Source organism: Colias philodice, chromosome 29, assembly GCF_061535455.1.
Source record: "Colias philodice isolate Cphi_HAF_F1 chromosome 29, ilColPhil1 Martin Lab GWU primary, whole genome shotgun sequence".
In the NCBI taxonomy this organism is placed as follows: Eukaryota; Metazoa; Arthropoda; class Insecta; order Lepidoptera; family Pieridae; genus Colias; species Colias philodice.
The window spans coordinates 3,310,914-3,336,412 of NC_143114.1; the positions used below are offsets into that span (position 1 = coordinate 3,310,914).

At 33.2% G+C, this 25,499-nt stretch overlaps 2 protein-coding genes across 9 annotated transcripts in view; one reads left to right on the forward strand and one right to left on the reverse strand.

The window, feature by feature from the left end:
• Positions 1 to 13,223, reverse strand: part of LOC149475847 (uncharacterized) — a 48,612-nt gene extending 35,389 nt beyond the window's left edge. For 2 of the 8 annotated variants that reach the window (XM_089712766.1, XM_089712773.1), the window contains exons 1-2: positions 12,966 to 13,125; positions 3,158 to 4,522 (exon numbers count right to left, since the gene is read on the reverse strand). In XM_089712766.1, coding sequence (XP_089568892.1) covers positions 3,158 to 4,374 — 1,217 coding nt within the window. In that variant the 5' untranslated portion in view covers positions 4,375 to 4,522; positions 12,966 to 13,125. The other 6 variants (XM_089712770.1, XM_089712772.1, XM_089712771.1 and 3 more) reach the window with 6 other exon arrangements.
• Positions 13,224 to 16,690: 3,467 nt separating this feature from the next.
• LOC149475853 (uncharacterized) lies at positions 16,691 to 18,895 on the forward strand. Its single transcript, XM_089712992.1, has 3 exons — positions 16,691 to 16,819; positions 17,539 to 17,610; positions 18,540 to 18,895. Exons 2-3 carry the CDS (start codon positions 17,581 to 17,583, stop codon positions 18,780 to 18,782), a joined length of 273 nt encoding a protein of 90 aa, XP_089569118.1. The 5' UTR covers positions 16,691 to 16,819; positions 17,539 to 17,580; the 3' UTR covers positions 18,783 to 18,895.
• Positions 18,896 to 25,499: the final 6,604 nt, after the last annotated feature.

The window sequence follows — 25,499 nt, forward strand, 5'->3', positions numbered from 1 at the left end:
ATCCATACTAATATTATAAATGCGAAAGTAACTCTGTCTGTCTGTTACTCAATCACGCCTAAACTACTGAACCAATTTTCATGAAATTTGGTGTGGAGATATTTTGATGCCCGAGAAAGGACATAGGCTACTTTTTATCCCGGGAAAATGACGCAATCCCGGAAATCCCACGGGAACGGGAAATATGCGGGTTTTTCTTTGACTGCGCGGGCGAAGCCGCGGGCGGAAACCTAGTAGGTACGTTATAGATTTGGCAATTGTTACCATGAATTGAACTGACTGGGAAATTCATATTATGATCGCAATAACCAGCCATGGTTAATTATTATTATGGTAGAATATGAATTGCCAGTCAGTTCAATTCACGGCGTAAACTGTCTGGAATATAATAAGACTTCCATACACGCAGAAATAAACAGGTTATAAAAAATATTTTTTCTAAGAAAATAATAATATCAAATATGAGGTCTATATTCCTCTGAATTATAAATGGTATGAGATTTTTTATTTTATTATTAAATTATTATACTCTTGCAATATTATCGGAGTACCTATTTTAACTTCTGTAGTCTATGCTACAATGCCGCCGTTATACTATACATATCTTAGAGTTCTTATATTGAGACAGAACAAAATACATATTTTCTAATCTACTTACTCTTAGTCAATAACAGCATAAGTCAGATTGAGATAGCGATAGAGTATCTGCACTGTCTTCAAACGCAGCGCGCCGGCTATGTTTTGTTTGCCTTCCAGCTGGAGGTCTCGGTGCATCAAGTGTTTTTAACGAAATATTTAGAAAATATAAAGTGTATAGTGTTTCTTTTTATTTGTCAGTGTGCTAAAATGACTATTGTATGTTTAGCTACCGGCTATTACTAGTCGAATGGGAGTTTTGGATGAAAACAATGAAAAAATATCTTTCCATCGGTAAGTGATTTTCAGCAAATTGATAAATATTTATGTTCTAACCCTATTTGAAGGTTTTATCAAGCGCTTTTTTATAAGTTTATGTTGTAACTGTAACATTTACCCACTTTATGGGGTTGTGGAATACAAAAGAATTAAATAATTTTTAAAAAATGTCACAATATTATCACGTTTGGCATTTTGTTTACCACCGTAGTGTTGTAACACATCTAGCGTATATTATCGATTTATGACAAAAAATCTATTTCATATTAACGTTGATTTATTTATTTTGTTTCTTATATCAGATTTATATGTAGTTGTTGTAGCAAATAATAGATGTAAATTTTCTACAGCAGGAAAATAAAAAATACCACGTGGTTGTTTTATTTGACTTATCTGTTTAGTTTGTTGTTTCTCTTTTAGATTATTAATAAATTCATTTTGTTTTAGATTTCCAGAGCTAAATAAAAAATGGGTATAAAACATGAGACGTGTAGATTGGACGCCGTCGAAATTTGCTAGATTGTGTTCACTGCATTTCGAGCCTGCGTGTTATCAAGATGGATACTCTAGAAGAATTGTGCAATCTTACGCTTACGTTTTTTTTTTGTTCCTTTAGATAATAAATACATTTGTGTGTGAGTGAATTTTTATTTGGAAATTTTTTTACACATTTACTTTAAATGTGTAACTATGTGAAAATTAAGCGGTTGATTAAATGACAGTTCTCATAGATGAGAAACTACTATTGAAATACATACTTAATATACATGCGTTTTCAAAGAAAAACCCGCATAGTTCCCATTCCTGTGGGATTTACGGGATCAAAAGTAATTTTTCCAAATTTCATTGTAATCGGTTTAGTAGTATTCGCGTGAAAGAGTAACAAACATCCATCCTCACAAACTTTAGCTTTATTAGTAGGATGTAAGGAAAATGTTTTCTTTAAGACTGTCCTTTTATGAACTTGTTAAAATTCATGCTGACTGTGCCTTTCTCCTCACTCCTTTAACTTTATTGATCTTTATTTTAAATTAGTTACATTTCAAGTTTTAAAATTTATTTTAAAATATACTAGCTTTCCGCCCGCGTTTTTAAAGAAAATCCCGCACAGTTCCCGTTCACGTGGGATTTCCGGTATAAAACCTATCCTATGTGTGTATATGTACAAAATTTCATTGTAATCGGTTCAGCAGTGAAAGAGAAAGTTATCCATTCTCGCATAATTTCGCATTTATTATATTCGTAGGATTAAACAAATAATGTATTCAACTGAAATTTATGATTAATTTTGTCTTTTTTTTATTATTTATTATTTCACGAAACCGTAAGTGCAAAATGCATTCACGATTTTATAGATTGAAGCACATCCCATCACTATCACCTTCTATCTATCTAAATACGTACCTATAGTAAAAATGGTGCCATGACTATGTTGAAACGTAGCTTGTAGTCTATAGCTATCTCATTCTTTCATACGACGTTTTCTTTAGATAGAGAGAAACAAATATATGTAAATTGTATACGCTCGATACAAGTACTCTATAGGTTTATTCCTCTGAGATACATATTATATTCAAAATATCGGTCAAATAATATTATAACACTGAATAAATTATTTTCGCATTTTTATGCTGTTCAAATCTTTGAGTTCACAATGAAGTGAAATTTTATTAAAAAAGGAAATAAATTGACGAAAAAATTAGATTCGTGTCTCAAAAAATACATGTTTTAGTTAGAAAACATTGTACGTTATTATACCGTTTACCTTATTACTTTCTCTTTACTTTATAAATTATCAAATATCAATATATAAATCATTCAATTCTTCTTATATCTTATAAAAAGTTTTATCTTATTGCATTCAACAAAAATGCAATACCTACATAAAGTTCGATAATAAAATAACAATAAAATGCAATTCATTGGCATTGAATGCTTTAAATGGTTAAACCGATTCGGGAATTCTTTTAACGTATTTTCGTTAGAGTCGAGCGTTTATGGGAACTGAAAAATTCCTCAGATCGAATTCTTCAAATCGAAATTCGAAATAACCATAAAAATACGGAATTTATAGAACTAAAAACTTCTTATACCTACTCATAAATAAATTACTCCAAATACTTTTGAAAAGCTAATTAAAAGGCGTGTTAATTGTCATTCCCTAAATTAATTAAAAATTCCTTAAAAACTAAAAACTAAAAACTTCCTGAAACCTTTTTTCAATCCTTAAAAAAATACTTACGTATCCGGTTCCGCTTCCACGACCACCATATCGCTGTCCTCTTCCATCTCGTCTTGCATATCCTCCATCATTTCTTCCTCACTCTCACTCTCTATTATACTTTTCACATCACTAGTCTCATCACCGGACTCTTTATCACACTCCAGAAAACCACTATCACTGTTGTCACTTGTTATACGCTTAAGATCGCTCACACAGTCTATCCTTATCAAGGGCTGGCTATTTATACTAATAACTGTTTTATTATCATTCCCATAACCTTCATCTTCTGGAACATCTTCTAAATATTCATTCTCCTCAGAAGTAAGGGATTCGAATGATGAATCCGCTTCTTCATCAGTCTGCTGTTCACCATCATCGAAGACTATATGCTTCCGAAACGTCACCCGTTTCTTGCCATTATCCGAACGGTCGTCATCTGAACAGCCTTCATTGTCCGACCGTGGAGGCTTCAGATTCGACTTCTTTATAAATGCAGAGGATTCTAGACCTTCGCTGTCTATTTTATCGCCACAATCATTGTTCTCGTCCTGTAGTAACTTCTCCAGTTCCCCTTTAAGGTCATTTTTGTATGCGTCAATCTGTTTGTCCTCAACCGTCTCGTAGTGCGGCTCGTGGGGCTTGCTATTTGGCTTGCTATTTTCGGTTCCCATTTGTTTATCATTTATGTCAATATTACAGTCTATGCTCTTCGCGATCTCGCGCAGCAGTGCCTCGGCATGTCGTTTTTCGTCCAAATTCGGTTCGTTCACGTACACGAGGGACACGTGTTGTTGTTTGGGCTCGGTTTTTGCGTACTTTTGCAGTACGAGAGCTTTGACGAAGTCGGCTGGATCGTCTGACGTTCGTGGCGCGTCTTGTGTATTTTTGGCAAGAGTGGGCGCATTCGTTTCGACTCGATCTAGCGAGTTGCGCTTTGGATTTTGCTCTTGCGCGCGAAACGAGTCGCGTTTCCTTTTATTACGTTTCTTTCGACCCATGATTTGGAGGAACGCGCCGACGCCGGTCTTCTGGTTGTAGTCTGTGTCTGGTAGCAGGAGGTTAACTACATCTTTCCGTATTGTGCCAGTTTTTTCGTTCGTTACCTCATTGTCGTCGGGCAGCGCGCGCGGTGCGACTGAGTCTAGCTGCGCGACAGCCGCGCTCGCCTGTTTTCGAGCGGCCTCGGGCGTTCCCGCGCTTTCGGCCTTGGTCTTTCTTTTGAAAAAGTTGAACATTGTTATGTCAAATGGAGATTCGTTCGGGAACCATGTCCGTTGCGGCTGGAGTGTGTTTGTGGACTGTGGTATAAATAAATCCACTTGAAACGGAATGGAAGCCGATATTTATGCGTCCATCAATCAAGCCTGGAGTTTAATCTTGATGCTATTTTGTTTTATTGTATTTGAACGTTTCAGATTAATTCGTTATTGGTTTTGTTGAATGTTTGCGATGTTTGTTAATACAATAATTTCAGATACAGTTCAGGTGAAGAAATAATAGCATGCCAGTTCTATTTATAAGCCCAAGATAAACCCGAATATAATTTCATTTATAACTAGCAGTCCGCCCCGGCTTCGCCCGTGGTACATGTTTACGTTTTCTCTACATAAGAACCATCCTCGTACTTCAAGGAATATAATAAAAAAAGAATTATCGAAATCGGTTCAGCCATTCTCGAGTTATGCGCTTACCAACACATTTTGCGATTCATTTTTATATATAAGAAGACTAGCGGTCCGCCCCGGCTTCGCCCGTGGTACATGATTACGTTTTCTCTACATAAGAACCATCCTCGTACTTCAAGGAATATAATAAAAAAAAGAAGTATCGAAATCGGTTCAGCCGTTCTCGAGTTATGCGCTTACCAACATATTTTGCGATTCATTTTTATATATAAGATTAGTCAATGTATAATTTATAAATTATGACTATATTGTCCATTCAATGGCTGTTATATTATAGCATAGGACTTTATTAAGCATTTGGTATTTTCAAATAAAGTGTCACGATTATTAAAACTAAAATAAAAGCTGAAGAGTTTGATTGTTTGAACGCGCTAATCTCAGGAACTACTAGTCCAATTTGAAAAATTCTTTCGATGTTAGATATCGAATTTATCGAGGAAGGCTATAAGACCAACAGGAGCGGAGTAATGCGGATAAAACCGCGCAGCACAGCTAGTGTTTGATATTCGACTAACATTTTATTTTTATTATGTTATAAAAACATATACATCATTATTGCCTTATAAAATGGAAAGAACGCAGCTTGTTGAAATCATAAAATAGACATCAAATAGATGAAAGCTATCAAGAGATGATATTTTATGAGCTGCGGTCACTTTCATACCATACATATAAAAATTTAATAATATTTTTAATAGGAACTTCACGTTGGAATTAAATACTTTATGACTTAGGGCGGGAATTCGTAAGACAATTCGTACTATTGAATGCTATTTATTTTATAATATCCAACTAGCTTTACGACCGCGGCTTCGCCCGCTATGTCTAACTTAACAAATTTACTGCCTTCTTCGAGATCCAATATATGGTCTAAAAAATCCTACATCAAAAGTCGTAGCAGTCGTACATAGGGTCAGACTTCCCGCTAAAGCGACTCTGTTAGACTGTTTTATACTATGTAGGTAAAAAAGCACGCTGAAGTATTATTGTATTATCAACGATCCTTGATAAGTGTAAAAAGTTTAAAACAAATACGTATCCATTTCATAATCATAATCGAGTAAAGGAGTCGGTTACATACAAATATACAGGCGAAGATAATATTAGCGTGTAAAAATATAATTCAAAATACTCCGCCCTATTTCATACGTCAATTTAATGCTACACTTGCAATTATTCAAAGATTTTTGAACGAAAAAAAATATTGCCAGTGCAAAAAACAATTTTCCCACATCATTCAATTTATCCTTGATTCTATATCCTCAAACAATTTAATTTTATAACCAGATATTACAAGTTGAACAGTTGCCAATTCTAAATTTCTCTATGGAACTCTCATGATAGTATTTATTGAGTCACGTTAACAGTGTATTATTTTACAAAATATATACTTCAATAACTTTATTTACTTTTGCGTTTTGGCGCCAAATGTTTTTGTTTTTTTTAATTCGAATAAATTGTCTATGGATGTTACTAGATAAAAGAAATAGGTTTTCAAAATCGTGGCTACCATGATCACACAAAATGTACAATGCAAAATGAATTATTTCGAACTTTGACATGAAAACAAAATAAAATCTTGAAAATCTAATAAAAGGTCTATGATAGAACGAAATGCACGAAAACTCAATACATAGGACACTATAGTTAATACTTATTTATGTTTTAAGAACATTATATTTTAGAACCAGAAAACTACCAAATTACTTACTAAATAATATTTTTTACAAAAATATGAAAATATCAAAACAATATGACAGTCTACGAAAGGCGGCATTTTAGCTAAAAGCAATCCCTTCCATGCAGCATATAATGCTTAATTAACTAAATTAATACATCCATACTAATAAGTAATATTATAAATGCGAAAGTAACTCTGTCTGTCTGTCTGTTACTCAATCACGCCTAAACTACTGAACCAATTTGCATGAAATTTGGTATGGAGATATTTTGATACCTTTTATTGCGAAATATGTACCACGGGCGAAGCCGGGGCGTACCTCTAGTAATAAATAAAATGTCCGTCGCAGAACAATATTTCAATGTCAATTACCTACATATTTAGGGTGCACTCACACACATCAGTCACCGTCAAGTCACCGATGACTGATCGGTGACGGTTTGTGTACGTATCCACAAACACCAGTCACCGTCATGTTGTCCGTCAGTCACGTCGCCGGTTTGACTGAATCATTGAACACATACATCAGGTTAGTGAGTGATTAGACGTGTGTCACGCTAGAGAACATGTAGCAATTGACGGTAGCACGACGCTGACTGAACTGAGACGTGACGGCACCGGGTGAGTGGGGATAAAAGTATGATACATGTATGGAAAGATTATTTGACGTGCCTGACCGGGGACGTCACTGATAGATTTCGTGCCGGCGACTGTCGTGTGGGAACAGAGTCATACTAGAACTATTGATACATATTTTTTTTTAATCCTGTCCGGTGACGTGCCGTGACGGTGACTGATGTGTGTGAGTGCACCCTTATAAATATCAATGAACCGGCACATGTGGATTTCTTTTGTTTTAATGGACTGTATATCCGTTCACAAGGCTTAGTGTTGTGTGTTATAAATAAAAATATCGATAATCGATAGAATTACGTGACTGCTAGTGTTTTCTTTGAATCACTGCATTGTTTGAATAAGGATTTAAAAAACGAATGTAAGATTGTAGTATTTCATAGGACTTATGATGATTGGGTATAAATTATTCTCAAATGGAAGGCCTAAACGGAAGGTTTGTCAATAATTTAATGCGTTTGTTAATAAAGTTTAGAGGTAATAAATTATTTATAACTCTCACTAATGTTGAGGGGCGTTCCATCCCTTTCCATCCAAAAAGCAATAGAATCCTTACGGCGCATGTCATTAATTCATTTTTATTATATGAATTTCATTTTTGGATTTGTGTTTAAAAACGTATAATTTTTATAAATAAATAGTAATATAAATAGTAGTAATATAAATAAATATTTTTTTAAAATAACAGCATGATCTGGAAAAAAATAACGGCTTTGTATGTACACCGCATAACTTATTATTACTTTTGTTTGTCTGTCTATATCTTGAACACATCACGTAGGAGTAAACAAATACAGCAAATTAAACAGCTATCGTATCACCACATGAGTAGAAAAATCACATCAAATATAGTTGTTTTCCAAATAACCATCAACTAACACGCATTAAAAATCTACAATCATTCACCCTTCAAGCGATAATCAACCCAATTACAATATATAAATCAATCGCCAACTCTGCGCATCCAGTTATGGCACGCATCTGGCAAGTGACACTATTGACTCACTTTTTTTTTTTTTTTTTTTTTTTTTGTGTGGTGTCTCTCAATGTTAGCCAGAAGGGCTTCTACATTTTAACGCGGACGCGGGGGTGAACTGAAGGTTCACCCTGGTAGCGACATGCACAAGGGCGTCCCCCCTTGACGGGGACCACGAACCTCGGCTTGAGCTGTCGCTTGAGTGGAGGAGGCCAGAAGGGCCCTAATCGGACGGGATCTATTGACTCACGCGCAGCGAAATATGGACACGTGGTAATGACAGATTGTGGTGAAATTGTGTAATCATGTGATGGGGTTGAACATTGTTCTTGCTTAGATGAATGTGTTGGTTTATCTTTCACGTTGCATTGGAGCAATTTTATATTATGATTTTTATGTCTCTAGATAGATAAGTGAGAGAGAAAGAGATATAAATAGAGTAGAGAGTGATTTATTTAGACTACTTTACTATTGTGAAACATCTCAATCTTGCGAAGATTCATTATGATAGGTATATAACTATGAATAAACCACTGTCAATTAGCTTTGACATGACGTGATGTATCTCAAAAACTATTCAATTGTTTAAAAAAATCCCCTTAGATAACAGAGACTATTTTTTATCCCGGGTTAATCAGCGAAGCCGGGGCCAACAGAAAGTTTATTATAAAGAAATCTGAGTGTATTTAAAGATGGATCAGGATTTCAGTGTCAAAGTCAAATTGTACGCATATATTGAAGCGCATATAATGTCAATTCATAAAACACAAGCTTGTTTATAAAAACATGAGGGTAATTGTATTGCGCGTTGTTGTTAAAATGCATCTATCATGCGGACTATAAATAGTTATTTATTGCTAATTTATTATTAGATAATAAATGTCACTAAACACATAGATTGAAAGCGTAATATAATCCACGCTAATTTAACGCGGGCGGAAATCTGTTTATTAGTAGTAGAGTTTATTATAAAACATAACACTCCTCTAAAGATTCCGGTATTAATGAGACTCTTACCATTTAGTTTTATCAGGAAATCTATATTGTAAGAAATTTTTTATTAATTATTAAATTAGCTAACAGTACCTTTATATTATTGAAGTGAAACTTCTTTATCGGGGTAGGAAAAAAATTTAGTGTAACATTTTTTCGTTACGCGCCATCTTGTTTTTATCCCTACCACGCGTGATAGACGTATTTCTGTCAAGTTGCATATAGTAAATTATTTTTTGAAAAATAACGTCATAAAGAAGTTTCACTTCTTACGTGTGTACACTAGTACACGCACACATTTTTTTTTCTTATATTAATGAGTCAACGTCTAATAAGCTTCTCTTACTATTCCCAGTAGAAAATAAAATGTTTATATGTATTTGTATTTTAATTAATTTAAATACAATTTTATTACCCACGTTAGACTGGCGTGCAACGATTAATGTCCAATAAGACAGATCGGCATCGACATCAAGCTATAACTGTCAGCTTGGAATGTAAATTATCGATAATTCAACGGTCACGGGTGCAGCACTAGTGCCGCGTTTATCTAAATTTAGCGGTGTCCAAAGAAAGTCGAATTTATCTTTGTCTGTAAATGTTTTAAATTTACATTTAAAATCATGTAAGTACACACCTATAGGAAGGAATTAAATGAATGTATATATTGAATGAATGAATGAATGAATGAATGAATAATATTTAATTGCTATACAGGTATTTAAAGACAAAAAAATATTGTTGAAGTTCTTGTCAGTTTTAATAAATTTATTATTTAGGTAACTTACACAATACACATACCTACTACCTATCTAATGGAACCTTATAAAGTATCAACAAATAAAAAGCACTGAAATTTATATTAAGATAAAAAAATATGGTTCACACTGTGTACCTAATACTCCAAAGTCCAATTTCAGTAGGTACTTGTGAAAGATAATTAATATTGTCAGTAATTTTAAGTTTTCGTGTAGTTTTATGAATTTATGCTTGCATTGAATTTATGCGAAGAGTGATTCCCCATTATAATTTTTTAACTGTCTTTTCAACTCATAAAACGCGCATACCTATTTTCTTTTTTAAGCTATTGCATAGCTTCTATCGCGGGCCTTGAGCGCGGGGACCGAATCGAGAAATTCCGTAACGAAAAAACCTCACGCTCCCCACTCCGACGGGCTCGGAGGTGTGGCTTGAAGTCATGCTATGCAATAGCTTTACTGCGCCCTGCGGCAGTCCCCGAGTGCCACACGTCTTTTTTTTATTTAGGAACAAAAGCTTCACTTATTTTCCATCTAAATTATAGTTACTAACAATGTTTAGAACGTTTATTTATTTTGTACAAGTTCTAATAAAATTACTTACCAGTTTTCATTACCCGCCTACACGAAAACAAAAATAATTATGACATAATTAACTAATAGAGACACGCCTTGCGATAATCTGTGAAATTGATTCCGCGGGAAATTCGCCGGAAGTGACGTCAATCAAGATGGCCGTCACTGACATTGAACGGAGGGAAAATAAACTTGTTTTCGATATAATTTTTGAGGTGGGTGGAACCAAGGATACAATGAATTCTGGAAGGACCTTCGTCATGGATAAAGTTGAGAAAATTCTTAAAGCATTTGAATGCTATAATAATATAGAAATTATAGATTTTAAACGTGATTTGTTCATTAGGTAGGTATATTATTGTCCCGACGCGGACGTTTCGCGAGCGTTGTCACGGGGAGACGTGTGTCCGTGAATAAATCGCGTTTAATATCCGTTAAAAATCTTTAATTTCTAAAACTAGGTATAATACTCGCGTAAAATCAAACACTAGAAAATGCTAATATTAAGGAACCGTCTTCAGAAAAAGGAGGTTCTTAATTCAGCTGGTATATATTTTTCTTAAACTTATTTCCTTGACTTGTGAACTGACTTTTGTCCTGCCAGAATGTAACATTATCTGATAGTATGCACCAAGAATCAAACTCTAAACATGTTATTTATTTGAAGACTTTCCAAGCTCTTTTGAATCGTCATAACTCGTCTGACGTCACTACATAGTATAAAACAAATTCGCGTCCTGCTGTCTGTCCCTATGCTCTGATCTTTTATACTACGCAACGGTTTTTGACATCATGTACACGTACATAAACATGCACATAACATAAAATGACAGACAGACATGCATAATTGCATCGTGTGAAGCCGGGGCGACTCGCTAGTTATTAAATTTAGCACTGGAATCAATCTTAGGACCTCTTTTCACTCACGCATTAAAACGACCAAAGAAGGCATATTAAATAACGTTAATTTACCGAATTCCTTAAAACCATCCCGACATTAGATTTTTCTGGAAAAAGTCCCATCTATTAAAGCACATCCGTTTCGAACTAACGAGAACACAAAAGGAAGTTGTCGCGCCGATTTTATATATCCTGCCTTTGATGTCAGAAATGGACAATTCGGAAAAATTTAATTATTTTTGGGGTTGATTTTTGACAACAAAGTCACAAACTCAGTTATAGGTAATTTTAATCTAGATAGGTACCAACAATTAAAAATTAAAATCCATACTCAATATTTTAAATGCGAAAAAAATGTCTGTTATGCTTTCACGAATAAACGCAGCCGGTTTTTTTACAAATTAATTCTTTTAAAATTAAGTTTTTATATAATGAAAAACAACTTTTTGAAGGTTCTTCTTAAACTATCAGAAATACTTAATATAGTGTTTTTAACTTCTTAATTAAATTATAAAAAAAATGTAAGCAAAAGTGAAAATAACGGTAACAACCCAATTAGTTTTCAGAAATTCTCGAATTTAATTGAAAATTGATAGATTATCATATATTATCATACATAGTACCTATGTGCATAATACTATGCTGCAGTAATATGCCTAATACATGAATATAATATTATGTACTTCTCAAATATTTTTCTTGTAAAGTAGGTTTAAATTTTTAAAACTAATACAATAATTCACAATTAATGTCGATCGATGTACCTATCTCACAATAATTTTTCTAAGGGCTGATTTTTCAATCCTTGGATAAAACTTATTCATCAAATAACGTATTAGACTACCATTTCAAAAATACTTCTTCATCTTCTTTTAAATAATGGCTCCACCCAATAAAAAGGGACTTCGCCAAATATCAAAAATATATTCTAATTGTTCGTATTTGACAGTTTACAGGTGACATTTTGAAATGTTCGTGTAATACTTAATTGGACGGATAAATTTTAACCAAGGATTGAAAAATCGGCGCTAAGTGACATAATTTTCAAGAAATAACGATTTCCGTGTTTTTTACCATTTACTCGAAACTCACTTCGTGGGCTTAACGGCTTTCTAGTTATAGGACGGTAGAATAGTGAACTATTAAATGCTCCTGAAAGTAGAGAAACAACATCGTCTAGGATCCAGTTGTTCCTAAGAGATCTGAACCTAGACTTCATTTCTCATTTCCAATAAATGTTAATAAATAACATTTAAACCTTTTTCTAATATTAGTAATTATCGACAAACGTACAAATATGATGAAATTATCATTATTTTGGGTCGTGTTATCTTCTTTTTTGGGTTGTTAAAATTATATTATTTTAAAGCAAGCAAAGAGAATGCCGATAGGAGTCAAAAGTCATAGCTTAGTATTTTTGTAAGTTCTTATTAGAATTTGAAAATTCCACACAGCATGCCAACAAGAACTCATAAAATTTTCTTCTAGTGGAAAGTGCCCTAAAAATATCTTCAAAATATAATATTTAAGTAATTAAGAAATGGCATTTATTTACATATCAATTGATCCATACAAGAAAAAAAATTCTACATCAAACATCGCAAACATTGATGAACCAAAATACCACGAAACAGACGTAAAAAATCACATCACAATCACAAACGTATTTGTTGACACATAAAAACGCGCGAAATGTGACAACTGTCGCGAATTTGCCGCCAAAAGTGACAGCTGTCAGATTTTTTTTTCTTACACGGTAGCTGGCCGCGTATTTTTTTTATTTCAGTGTCGCGTCCGCGCGTGAGAAAGTCGCATAGAGACTGGTTAATGTTACCGTATGTAAATAGATGTGTTATTCGCGATGCGTTCTTTTCCTTTTTGCTTGAGTCACATTCTTTGTTGGCGATAATTTTAGGAGCTTAGAGTGCAAAGGCCTTTGGTTCTGAACTTTAGAGGGTGTGCAAGAGTACATATAAAGAAGTCATATAAAAGCTCGTTTACTTTTTAATGAAGCGATTTCACTTCTTCTGCAATTAGTGATAACTTTTATTGCTAGAATAATGGCAATTCCAACGATACCTTTACAACAATTTATTTATCTCAATCTGTTTTTGAACTTAGGCACAGAATAAATATGTACTTTAGGTGAAAAACCTTTTATACCTACATACACATATGTATATGTAGTTTGTACATACAGGGTGTAAGCGTTAAGTGTGCACAGGCGATTTTTCCGTAACTATTACAGATAACAAAAAGCTTTAAACTGAAATCGAAAGTACTTAAACCTAATGAGTAAAATGGCCGTAATAATTTTTTAAAAATAAAACGAGAAATATCAAAAAAATTATCTTTAAAGTTTAAACCCTCCCATACATTTAGTATGAGATATGAATATCCCATGTACATTTAATATGAAAGATTTTAGCTTTCTCTTTCTTTTTTTGGTCTTCTGCTTTAATTACTTCGCAAATTTGAATGGAAGTTCATTTAGAAACTTTAAATAGAGCTCCTCATTGTATTGCACAATGAGGACGTTATTTCGAAAATCTGCTATGAATACAAAATGTATGGGAGCGATTAATGTAACATTTTTGGATATTTCTCGTTTTATTTTTAAAAATTTATTATGGCCATTTTACTCATTAGGTTAAGTACTTTCGATATCAGTTGAAAGTTTTTTGATATCTGCAATAGTTACGGAATAATCGCTTGTGCACACTTAACGATTACACCCGGTATAGTTATTAGATATATGTACTAGCTGTACTCAGTCTTATATGCTGTTTGAGCACCCTTATCTATTAGGGACATTAAAAAATAACTTTAAAATGCAAAAACATACGAAAATAAACGAAAAAGATACTATTTCCTGGTTTTATTCCCGGAGTACTCGTATGAAATGTATATACTAAATATTATAAATTTTGATCAGTTTTATTGATTTAGCGTAAGTTACAATTTAGAAGAACCTACCTAAAGCCGGCTACTCACACACCTGCTGCAGTAGACAATCTGTTGCACGCGCGGCGGTCGGAAAAATGTCAGCTGTTCCCTAAATTGCCCCTGCTCATCTATACACATCACAATTAAGGCGCCAATTAAGAGTGCAAATTGCAATTCCAAAATTTTCCCTGCTGCGGGTTGGTAAGTAGCCGGTCTAAGGAGCCAGTTAAGGGTTCAATTCCAATATTTTCCCTGCTGCAGGTATGTGAGTAGCCCGCATAATCAATACACGTGAGCTTTAGCCTATAAACCAAAGAGTTTACACTTCATTCTCCAGAAATATAAACCTCCATAGGTAATAGGCATAATATGCCTATCTGGTATATGCCTATTGCCGATCCAGTTTGTCAAAAACAAAATATAATTTTCATTTCATATTCAACGGAAAAGGCCAGTTAAAATCGAACGCATCAAAGTGAAAGTTAATATCGACGCATAAAGTAAACACATTAATATTTATAATATGCATTTCCTTATAAGTCAATTTTACCAACGCGACTGCATTCCACAATGACAGTGCTTGAGTTAACCGACTTCGAATGAGAGGTTTGACAAGTAATTTGATTATAATTTACAAACACATCGAAAAAAAAGAGTGTGTGCCGAGCACACGTGTCAGAAGAAACTAAACACATCCTTTTAAACATTTAAAATTTAAATGCTTGTTTCAGAATTAATGAGATTGTGAAGACCATTTTTATGGACATAGACTTGCCAAAAAGGGAATAAAAAGCTAATTGTATTGATACTTTTCTCATATATACTTTGTACGGACAACAAACAAAATATTAGTTAGGTACTTATTGTTTTTACAAGTCTAATTCATTGTCCTACATCAGAACAAGATTAGTAACGCATGCACGAATACGATAAAGTATTAATATGCGAATACATAATAATACTAGCGGTCCACCCCGGCTTCGCCCGTGGTACATATGAAAAATAGACGTTGGCCGATTCTCAGACTTACCCGATATGCACAGAAAATTTCATGAGAATCGGTCCACCCGTTTCGGAGGAGTATGCAGACTAACATTGTGACACGAGAATTTTATATATAAGATATTACAATAAATAAATAATTATTTGAATGGATAATAATTATAATGTAACATAAACTACATAATACGTCGATTATTAACAAATCGAATTATTTGTACGTAATAATACTTTGAAAGAAAGATAACAAAATTATATAAACTTATTAAAATATATCTTTTGACATAGACTAACTAAAAACTATTTAATTTTAAATATTTTGGCATATAAGCGAACCCTTGAACATAATTTAGACGTGTTATATATTTTGAGGAAGCAAATGCTACCTTGCCCTTTCTCTTAATATGAGTACTAAATGAAATGAAAATGATTATCCATTTCATCAATAATTTAGATAAGGCAAGATGAACATGTTTAAAATAATAACGCCTGTCGTATCTTCATAGCAATGTACGGGAACGCGGGTTTTGCTATTTCGTTCTTTTCATTATTACATCTTTTTAATAATTATTTTTGAATCATTATCTATGAGATAATAAATAAAGTTTTACAATAAATTGGGACAGTGTTAAATCAAAATTTAATGAAATCTCAATATATAAAACTCAAAGGTGACTGACTGGCTGACATGACATAGTGATCTAAAACGCACAGCCTACCACTGGACGGAACGCGTCGGGCTGAAATTTTGCATGCAGGTACCTAGATGTTAGGACGTAGTGCATCCGCTAAGAAAGGATTTTGATCAATTCTACCCCCAAGGGGATAAAATAGGGGACTAAAGTTTGTATGTACCATGAACATTTATCTTTTTCACGCAGGCGAAGCTGCGGGCAATAGCTAGCTATACTAATATAATTGACGTGTGTATGATGTTATCTATCTAATTATCTATCGGAAATTATTTTCTAAAAATTCGATAGTACCTCTATATTATCAATAACGTAGAATGTAGGTATATAAAATATTCGCATTTGATATCAAATTTCTCCGAAAGCATTTGATCGATTTTATTATTGTTGATTTGATTTTTAGAGTTTCGCACACAAAGGTTAAAACAGGATCCTAGTAGTTCCAATAGAGACTTGAGACTTCGCTGTCCGTTTGTCAATCTATCCATCCATGAGTCACAAGACTATAATATTCAAATTTTGTTAAAGATTTTCTAATTCTGCTTTAAGAAAAAAAATCGAGGTTAAGCAATGGTTGGCACGGTCATTTATTGGATTTTTTTGCAGTTGATCTTTATATTATTTCACAATATTTTTACAGAACCCGTAGCATCGTGAATCCGACTCGCATTTGACCGATTATTATATCCATAAGCGACAAGGTAGTCTTGGCAGAACAACGTTGGCTCGGTCTATTAATGCAATACATAGATATTTTTATATTATCTAAAAATCACGGAAAGGATTACAAATACATTGACAGTAATCTTATCTTCCTGATAGGCTAGTTTATGAAAAGTATGTCATAGCCATAGAAATCTAAATAACAAGACACATAGAAGTGCTATAATGTCATAATTCATATGAAAACCGCTGTCGCCAAAATCAACACATTTAAACCGATAGCTAAACAGTACACACAAGTAAACTATGCCTTTTATTGGACAGCTTGATTTTCGTGAAAACTAACTTAAATGTTAAATTAAGCTTTTTAATATGTATCCTAACGCACGAATTTACGGTTTATTTTAGAATAACATCCCTAAGTATATGAGACGTTTTGTTTCTTTTTGTTCCAATACGAAAAAATTCGGCTTTTCTACAACAGAAGTTGTCAATTTTCAATAGATATAACTTTGAACATAAAACTCATAGAAATAAGATTGAAATTTGTGTTAAACGTGATAATAAGAATGGTAGACTGTGTCATTCATTGTTATTTCGATTACTATGGTGACACTCGTAATACTTGTAAATATTCTATAATTTTAAGGAAAAACGGCATTATTTCTAAAAAAGAAATATGTATTTACAGATGAAATATTATTCCTTTATTAGTATAATTACAACTTGTGGAAGAATTTCCGCAATGGGATATGCTGAAACACACCATGTTTATACACATACGTCTCCAGAGCAACTGAACAGTGACGAACACGCTGGTGTTGTGAAAGTCACCTGAGTGGCGACAAGGTCACGCGCGCTTACGACTTCTAGTGTCTTGTTATTAAGATTTCTATGGTCATAGCCGTCAGTATTGTGTGAGAGACAAAATAATTAAATATGAGCGGTGTTTATGTTGTTGATTCTGATGTAAGTACAATTTTTATTGAGAAATAGGTAATTTATTTAAGAAAATCAGAGGTAGATGTGTATTTAAAACATTTTATTTATTTACTTGACGCGTCGAAGATTACAAAACGCTTTTGTAAACATGAGCACAGAATAATAACTAGTAGCTAGGCATGGGCGAGTCATGTTGAAAATCTATTGAAAAAATAAAATTTAGAATTTTTGTTTTACGATTAAACTAAACATATTTTATTAGGATTTATTGACAATTCAAAAAAAGTAGGTACCTATTATATCTTTGGAAAGCTACATATTTTTTTAATTGTGTCTTATATTATATGAAAGAAAGAAAGAAAGAAAGAAGAAAGAAAGAATGTTTATTTAGCATCGATCGTGGCTATACAGGGTGTCCCACTGTTGGTATACTAAGCCCAAAGGAGGTTATAGATTTGCATACACTAAGTAAGTAAAAAATACTTAAAAAATTCCAGACGCATTTTTTTTTCAAGTAGATGAATTCTTAAAACTCTATGTGTACACCCATAACAAGCAACCCGCCCAACTTTGTCACCAGCACATGAGCTATCGTTTAATATTATGTTTTCATAGACAAAATGCTCACATTAGAGAAGCGGTATATGCCGGCTGCGCGAAGCTAGAGAAGAAAACATGGATTTTCAGGAAAAATTTAGCAAAACATTTTTGACGTAATTTTTTTGTTTAAGTATTTTTTACGTGATCAGTGTATGCAAAACTACAAGTCTCTTCGCGCTTAGTATACCAATAGTGGGACACCCTGTATATTTTATTATTTTTTTTTAAAACATTGTAGTTACCTACGACAAAATTTTACTGTATGTGTGATAGAATTTTTTCAGCAATGGCATATTAATGCTAAGAAAAAGGCCATACTAGTAGTTTTCTACTTTTCAACAATCTTAACATTTCAGGACGCGATTCAAGTAGCCGGTGGCGATGGCGGTGGAGGGGTCATGGTAGCTGACAGCAACGGTGGAGGGGTCATGGTTGCTGACAGCAACGACGGAGGGGTTATGGTAGCTGATAACAACAACGGAGGGGTCATGGTTTCTGACAACAATTACGGTGGCGGCGTCATGGTAGCTGATAGCAACGACAGGGGGGTTATGGTAGCTGATAACAACGACGGAGGGGTTATGGTAGCTGACAACTAGGGGTCATGATTATGAATTCAAAAGTCATATGGATTAATGCTGAGAGTGGAGTCAGGAGTAAGATAGTGAAAATAGCTTTTAATTTTTTTGTTCAATAAAGTGCTACTTCATATCGTTATGTTATTATTAGCATTACCTTGTTGTAGCATTGTTTGTATTTATTTTTGTGTTTCATGAAAACTATAATAATTATTATATGCAACTCTTAAAACTTAGGATCAGCTAAGATGGTTATTTCAATCTCGTTTTTGTATTATCCACAATTACATTTAGTAAAGTACGGTATTTCCATACTTACGTCAGTTCCGTATACGGTCTAAAGAAATAATAATATATTCGATACAGAAAGTCTATAGTCTAAAGTCTAAAGTCTGCACTCATTATTGGTACTTCAGCAATGTATAAAGTTCTTTCATCTTACTACTAACTTAGGCTTTTTTTTTAAACTTACCAATAGCTGAAGAATTCTGACAGATCCATGCAGTCGATATCCCTTCGCGTAGTTGCAGATTCGTCAGCGATCCCAGAGTCAACGTCCTCTTCACTCGAACAATCCGAGTCGGTTTCTGAACGAACGTCGCTCATCGCAAAAGAGCGGGAAACTTGACACTATGCGTTTGACATTGACAGTTGGAAGTGGCGGTGGAATTCCTTTTCCGAGTTTTCGATACTAAATTAAAAAAAAAAACAATTGATAGAATTGAGTTATTACATTAATATGTTCAAAATAATAATGCCAGTGTTGTCACTTTATGTTTTAATTTCCCAGATGTTTTATAAGAATTTTTAAACTAATTAACTTACTTCAAATAAAATAACTAAAGTTAATATGTAGATTAGCAATATTATGTTTGTTTTATAAGTATTTGTAATTTGAACACGTCGTTTTAAGTACCTAAGCTGACTCGACTATCAACTTTAAAGTTTTAATATTATGTAGTATGTACGCATCTGTATTGTCTTTTTTTTTAATTTATCGGTATTTTAGTGTACTTTAAAGGGAGTGGGGAATTATTGAAATAAATATATAAAAAATGGTTTTCATTCATTCAACTACATTTAATTGAAAATTTTGCGATAAATCTCTAACTGCTGGTGCACAAAACAAAGGTTAGTACACAATAACGCTAACAATGAGGAACTGATTGATTAAATCGACCCAAAAAAACCCAGTATTTGGGTCAGTGTGCACTGAATACGTTTGTGTTGGCGGGCTTTAAATGTCACGCGGTATTGCCAGATCTAATAATTCGAATTTAAACTAGACTAGCTCAAGATTCATCGTGATTTTGTGCAGAATAGCTGAACTTTGTAATGGATTGTGACCTGCTTATGATGTTTGTGGGTGGAATATTAAACGGTAATCTGAATAGTTAAGATGTTAGAGCAATATTACTCAACATCATGTAATTTTGAACTGAACTACCTCACATTATTCGACTGATGAAAAAAATTGAGATCAGTTAATTTTGATTCAAGAAAAGCCTTTTAAAGCACGTTGGTAATACAAATAAGTACATATTCATATATTCCGTGTACATTTTCGCAATCCTACTACTATGTATTATAAAGGCGAAAGTTTGTATGGATGTATGGATGTTTGTTACTCTTTCACGTAAAAACTACTGAACCGATTACAATGAAATTTAGCACACATATAGAGGGTTACTTGGATTAACACATAGAATAGGTTTTATCCCGCAAACCCACGGGAACGGGAACTATACGGGTTTTCCTTTAAAAACGCGGGCGAAGCCGCGGGCAGAAATCTAGATCTACAATTGACGAATAAATGAAACAAATTCATATCGTATTACAAATTACAAGTGTTTAATAAACAATTAACGGTCACGCATACGTATAGTGCGATAATTTTCTATTTACAAGCCCATATATTTGACATACTGCCAATTTTACAGCTGGTAGATGAAAGATGAACGCGGTCATTGGGGCTTAAAAATATGTCAGGATGACTAATGACGTCAGAACGCTTTGTCTCATGCAGTGTATTGACATTGAAGAAGGTATTTAATGGATTACTTGGAATTAATTGCATTGGAATCGTATTTTGTAAGACTTGATTATACAGCGCCATCTAGTTCTGAACTATGAAAGACAGACGGTTACAAATGGTTAAATGTAGTAGAATATTATACATCCAAGCCTTTATTTGCCTGATATTTAGTATGTTCTGTATTTATTCCAAAATAGAGAGCAATAGCAGGGAAGCTGGTCTGGGAGTAACTAAAGATAGAACAATAAGATACTTAGAGCTGCTATACCTTAAAGTTTAGGGCTTTAACAGAGTGAAGTTTCCAACAGACAGAACGAGTACAAGAAAAATTAATATGTACACGTCTTATTTTTTTGTAAAACATCTGCTTCATTAATAAATATAGTATTATATAAATATAGTATTATATTATCTGTGCTAATACTATCGCCTTCACAGGGAGTAACCAAAATGCTTATAGATAGCAAAATGCTCAAACAGGTGTGCTCTAAATATCTTCAAGCTCAAGATCCAATATTTAAACATACTGTATATTGTCAAACTTTCAGTAAACTTAAAAAAATTTTTAAAGAAAGGTTGATGTAATCTAGCACCTTATTAGCTAACTATGTATATTACAAAAGCTCCAAAAATATCAATTCAGGTGTAGGTACTTAAAAAAAATACAACGGGCACAATCTATAGCTTATGTGTTATTCTGACGTATAACCTATATTACTGTAAAGTTTCATCCAAATCCTTCCTTTCGTGAAAGGCATACAAACATACAATCAATCCATCCATCCTCACTGACTTTCGCATTCTCAATATAAGTAGGATTGAGTGAATGACAAACGATTTGCATAATCAAGCTGAACAAAATAGGTACACCTTTAAAGGTAAACCCCGGTTACTATAGAAGTAAAGATTAGTTTATTTTATTTATTTTTTATTTATTTATTAAAAAGGTTCATCACCAGTTGTTACATATGTATCATTCACGTAAAACAGTAACATAGGATTTACACATTATTATGCACAACTATTACAGATGAACACTACATTCACAATGATTAATAATAAAATTAGGCGATATCTTCTTCTATACACAATATATCTATACAATTAAATAAAAAAGAAATGTGTGTGCTCTTATCATTAAAGAGTTCTGATTAATTACAACAGGCAATATAAAAGTTATTAGGTACATTAAATTAGGTACATTTTAATTAAAATGTATCATAATTGAAGTTAGCAACAAACTTCTTACGTAAAAAGCTATCGTAAATCCCATCACTCGTCAAGTATGTAAAATATATTTCCACCCTCAGCTTCGCCCGCGTTTACAAAGCATATACCCACATTGTTCCCGTTCCTGTGGGATTTTCGGGATAAACCCAATCCTATGAGTTAATCCATGTTACCCTCTATACGTATGCTAAATTTCATTGTAATCGGTTCAGGGGCCTTAGACAAAGTAACAATTAAAAAACGATAACGAAGTTAGAAAAGGCAAAAATGTATGGGATTGACATACGCCGCGTTAGATCACGTGGTCTATCTAATGTCAATCCCATACATTTTTCCTTTTCTAACTTCGTTATCGTTTTTTAATTGTTACTTTGTCTACGGGCCCAGTAGTATTTGCGTGATCTTTCACGAAAAACAAACATAATATGTACTCATACACAACAACCATCCACGCAAAATTTTGCATTTATAATATTAGTAGCAAGGATTGGATAGGCTAGTAGGATTATGTAAAAAAATGTTAATCAAGAAAACATACAATAATAGCATATCGATATATGCCTTCATGGTATAAACCTTACTTAGCTTTTAAAACTGTAGAAAAACGCAACTTTTTAAAAGATCAATAAGTTCTTCATTTTAAACACACTTTCTGGGAAACATTTTTAAAGTGACAACACTGGCTAGAATTCGTAAAATTTTTACCCGCCTAAACGAAATTCGGTAATTCAAATTTGGAGTACTGTCAACTTTTTATTTTAAATTAAAGTTATGTAACCAGCTAGTAATAATTGTATCACTTTTTTTAAGTTTAAAAGGGAGGTTTTATTGTTTAAACTATTATCCTTATTTGCACTATATTTTTGTTTCCGTCTCACAAGCAATCGATTTTGTTTGCGGACAGATATACACTGCTGCGTTTTATTCGTTCTACGCGGACTAGTGTAAAAACAGAATGAATGGAGCTGCTCTATATTTAGGGACGATTTTTCAATGCTTGGATAAAACGCATTATTCTTCGAATAATGTATAAAACTACCATTTTAAAAACGTATTCTAATTGCCCATATTTGACAGATTACGTGAAATTTTCATATTATCGTATAATACTTTATTGGACGGATAAGTTTTATCCAAGCATTGAAAAATCGGCCCTAAAGATAAATAAACATGAAACAAAAAAGTATTAATTTATATTAAAATCTATTGGGCTTGGTTTCTGAATCAAATTGTTTATTCACATATTTTAAAGCAAACATTTCATCCGCGTGCCCCGTCCGAGCCACTTTGAAGCATGATAATCACTTCATACAAAAAGTATACAATAATAATGTTCGGTCAAGCCCCGGACGGGGCACGGCCCAGTCGCTACACGGTGAAGCGTAAATCATGTTTTATAGTAGATATTATATCTACACTTTAAGTAAAAATAATACATTACCGACTCCACAGCTTTCCTATTCCACGCGCCGCCAAAGATTATTTTTGTGCGGGTTCAACGGTGCATCTCCAATGCATCTATTATACAACTATAAACATCCGATACTTTGATGTAGACACTATTTTGATAACCATTTTTAGCTGTTCGAATTAGATAATACTCGGTCAAGTAGAAGAATTTTATGATTATAAAATGAAACTTGGTAATACCACTGCTATCTACTATTATTAATAGAGAAATAATTTTTAAATAAATCGTTCGATTCTAATTTTTTAAATTCTTGTTGCCATCTTCCAAATAACTATTATAGGTATTGAAAAAAAATTCCCTCCATCACAGCTGTATATTAATTTTTCTATTATAAGTTTATAAATAACGGTCAAAAATCAACATTTGAATTATTCAGATATTATTAATTATTATTGTAGGTATATGATAAACACATGATATTTTAATAGTGCAATGAGGTTGAGAGAGGATCTAATATGTAGGTATCTAGTATCTACAAAAGACCGACGAGGACGACGAAAGATCTCAAGACTTCGGGCGAAATTTTAACCAAATGCAGCATAGATTAGTAAGTATATAGACTAGGCAAAAATACATAAATAATGTTTTCCAGTAGCATAATATAATCTTAAAATTGGTATAATGTATTTTCAAAAATTTCATACAAACGCATTCAGAGGCAGTTTTAAGTACAATGCAACTAAATGTTGGAATAACCTGCCTCCTCCATATCGTAACATTCAATCTGTGACAAATTTTAAAAATAAATATAAAAATTATCTAATCATAAGGCAGGTAGGCCAGCTTTAGTTGCATCGTAACTAAATGTTTCACATTGTTTGCTCCCCTTACAACCTAGTCAATATATATGTAGTAAAGTTTCTATAATTCTATAACATACAAATTATAATGTAATTATGTTTATTGTATATTTATGTAAATTGTAATATGTTTTTCTTTTTTAATATATTAATTATTTATGTATACCTATTGCTTTCTCTTAACTATATAAATATATTATTTAAAAATTTACACTGTTCCTTTGACTGTCGAGGAGGGCCCACTGAAAACCGGTGCTGCGATGCCTCTGCATCACAGAATATCACCGAGTGGTTCCCTTTTTTAATGTTTGATGCTGCACAGACCCTATGTGTTAATGTTAAAATCAGTATTGAATATAATTTTCTGTTTTCTTCGCACTCCAAACTTTATTGTATTTTACTATTCTCTGTTTTTTTCCTGTGTGGCAAGACATTAAAATAAATGTATTTTCAATTTCAATTTCAATTTCAACAGGAGCGGAGCAGTGTGGGTGAAACCGCGGGGCACAGCTGGTAGGTAATATTTATTTAAATAACAACGCAATATTACCTATTTATCCAACTTAACTTGTAGGTACTGCCGTAACCTATTTGGCGTCCACACATTTGCGCACAATTTACATCGACGTGGCTAAAAATAATAAAAATTATTAGCACTTTGGCTTCCTTTGTTGTTATATTTAGAGCTTATGTAAGCAAGATGTTAGACTGTATGTCGCATTAATTAATAAATGACTGTAAATTAGTGTTGCGACGTCCGTATGTCAACATCTTAACTTTAAAATGACCACGTAAAAAAACTTTTAACAATTAACAATAATTGCTTTTATTTTTAACCGCAATCATATTATATTTTATTTATTCGATAAAGTTTCTTTGTTATTTACGTAATGGCGTATAGTTCGGCTACCACATCAAGTCGTCCTACCTGCGAGATACAGTTCCTAATATTATTCTAATATACTTATTAGACACTAGCTGGATGCGGGATCTACTCGCCGGGGCCGTATTACCTCTTATTTCCAGACAGTTTACGCCGTGAATTGAACTGACTGGCAAATTCATATTATGGTCGCAATAACCAGCCATGGTTAATTATCATCACTACATAGTATAAAACAAAGTCGCTTTCCCTGTCCCTATGTCCCTATGTCCCTTTGTACGCTTAAATCTTTGAAACTACGCAACGGATTTTGATGCGG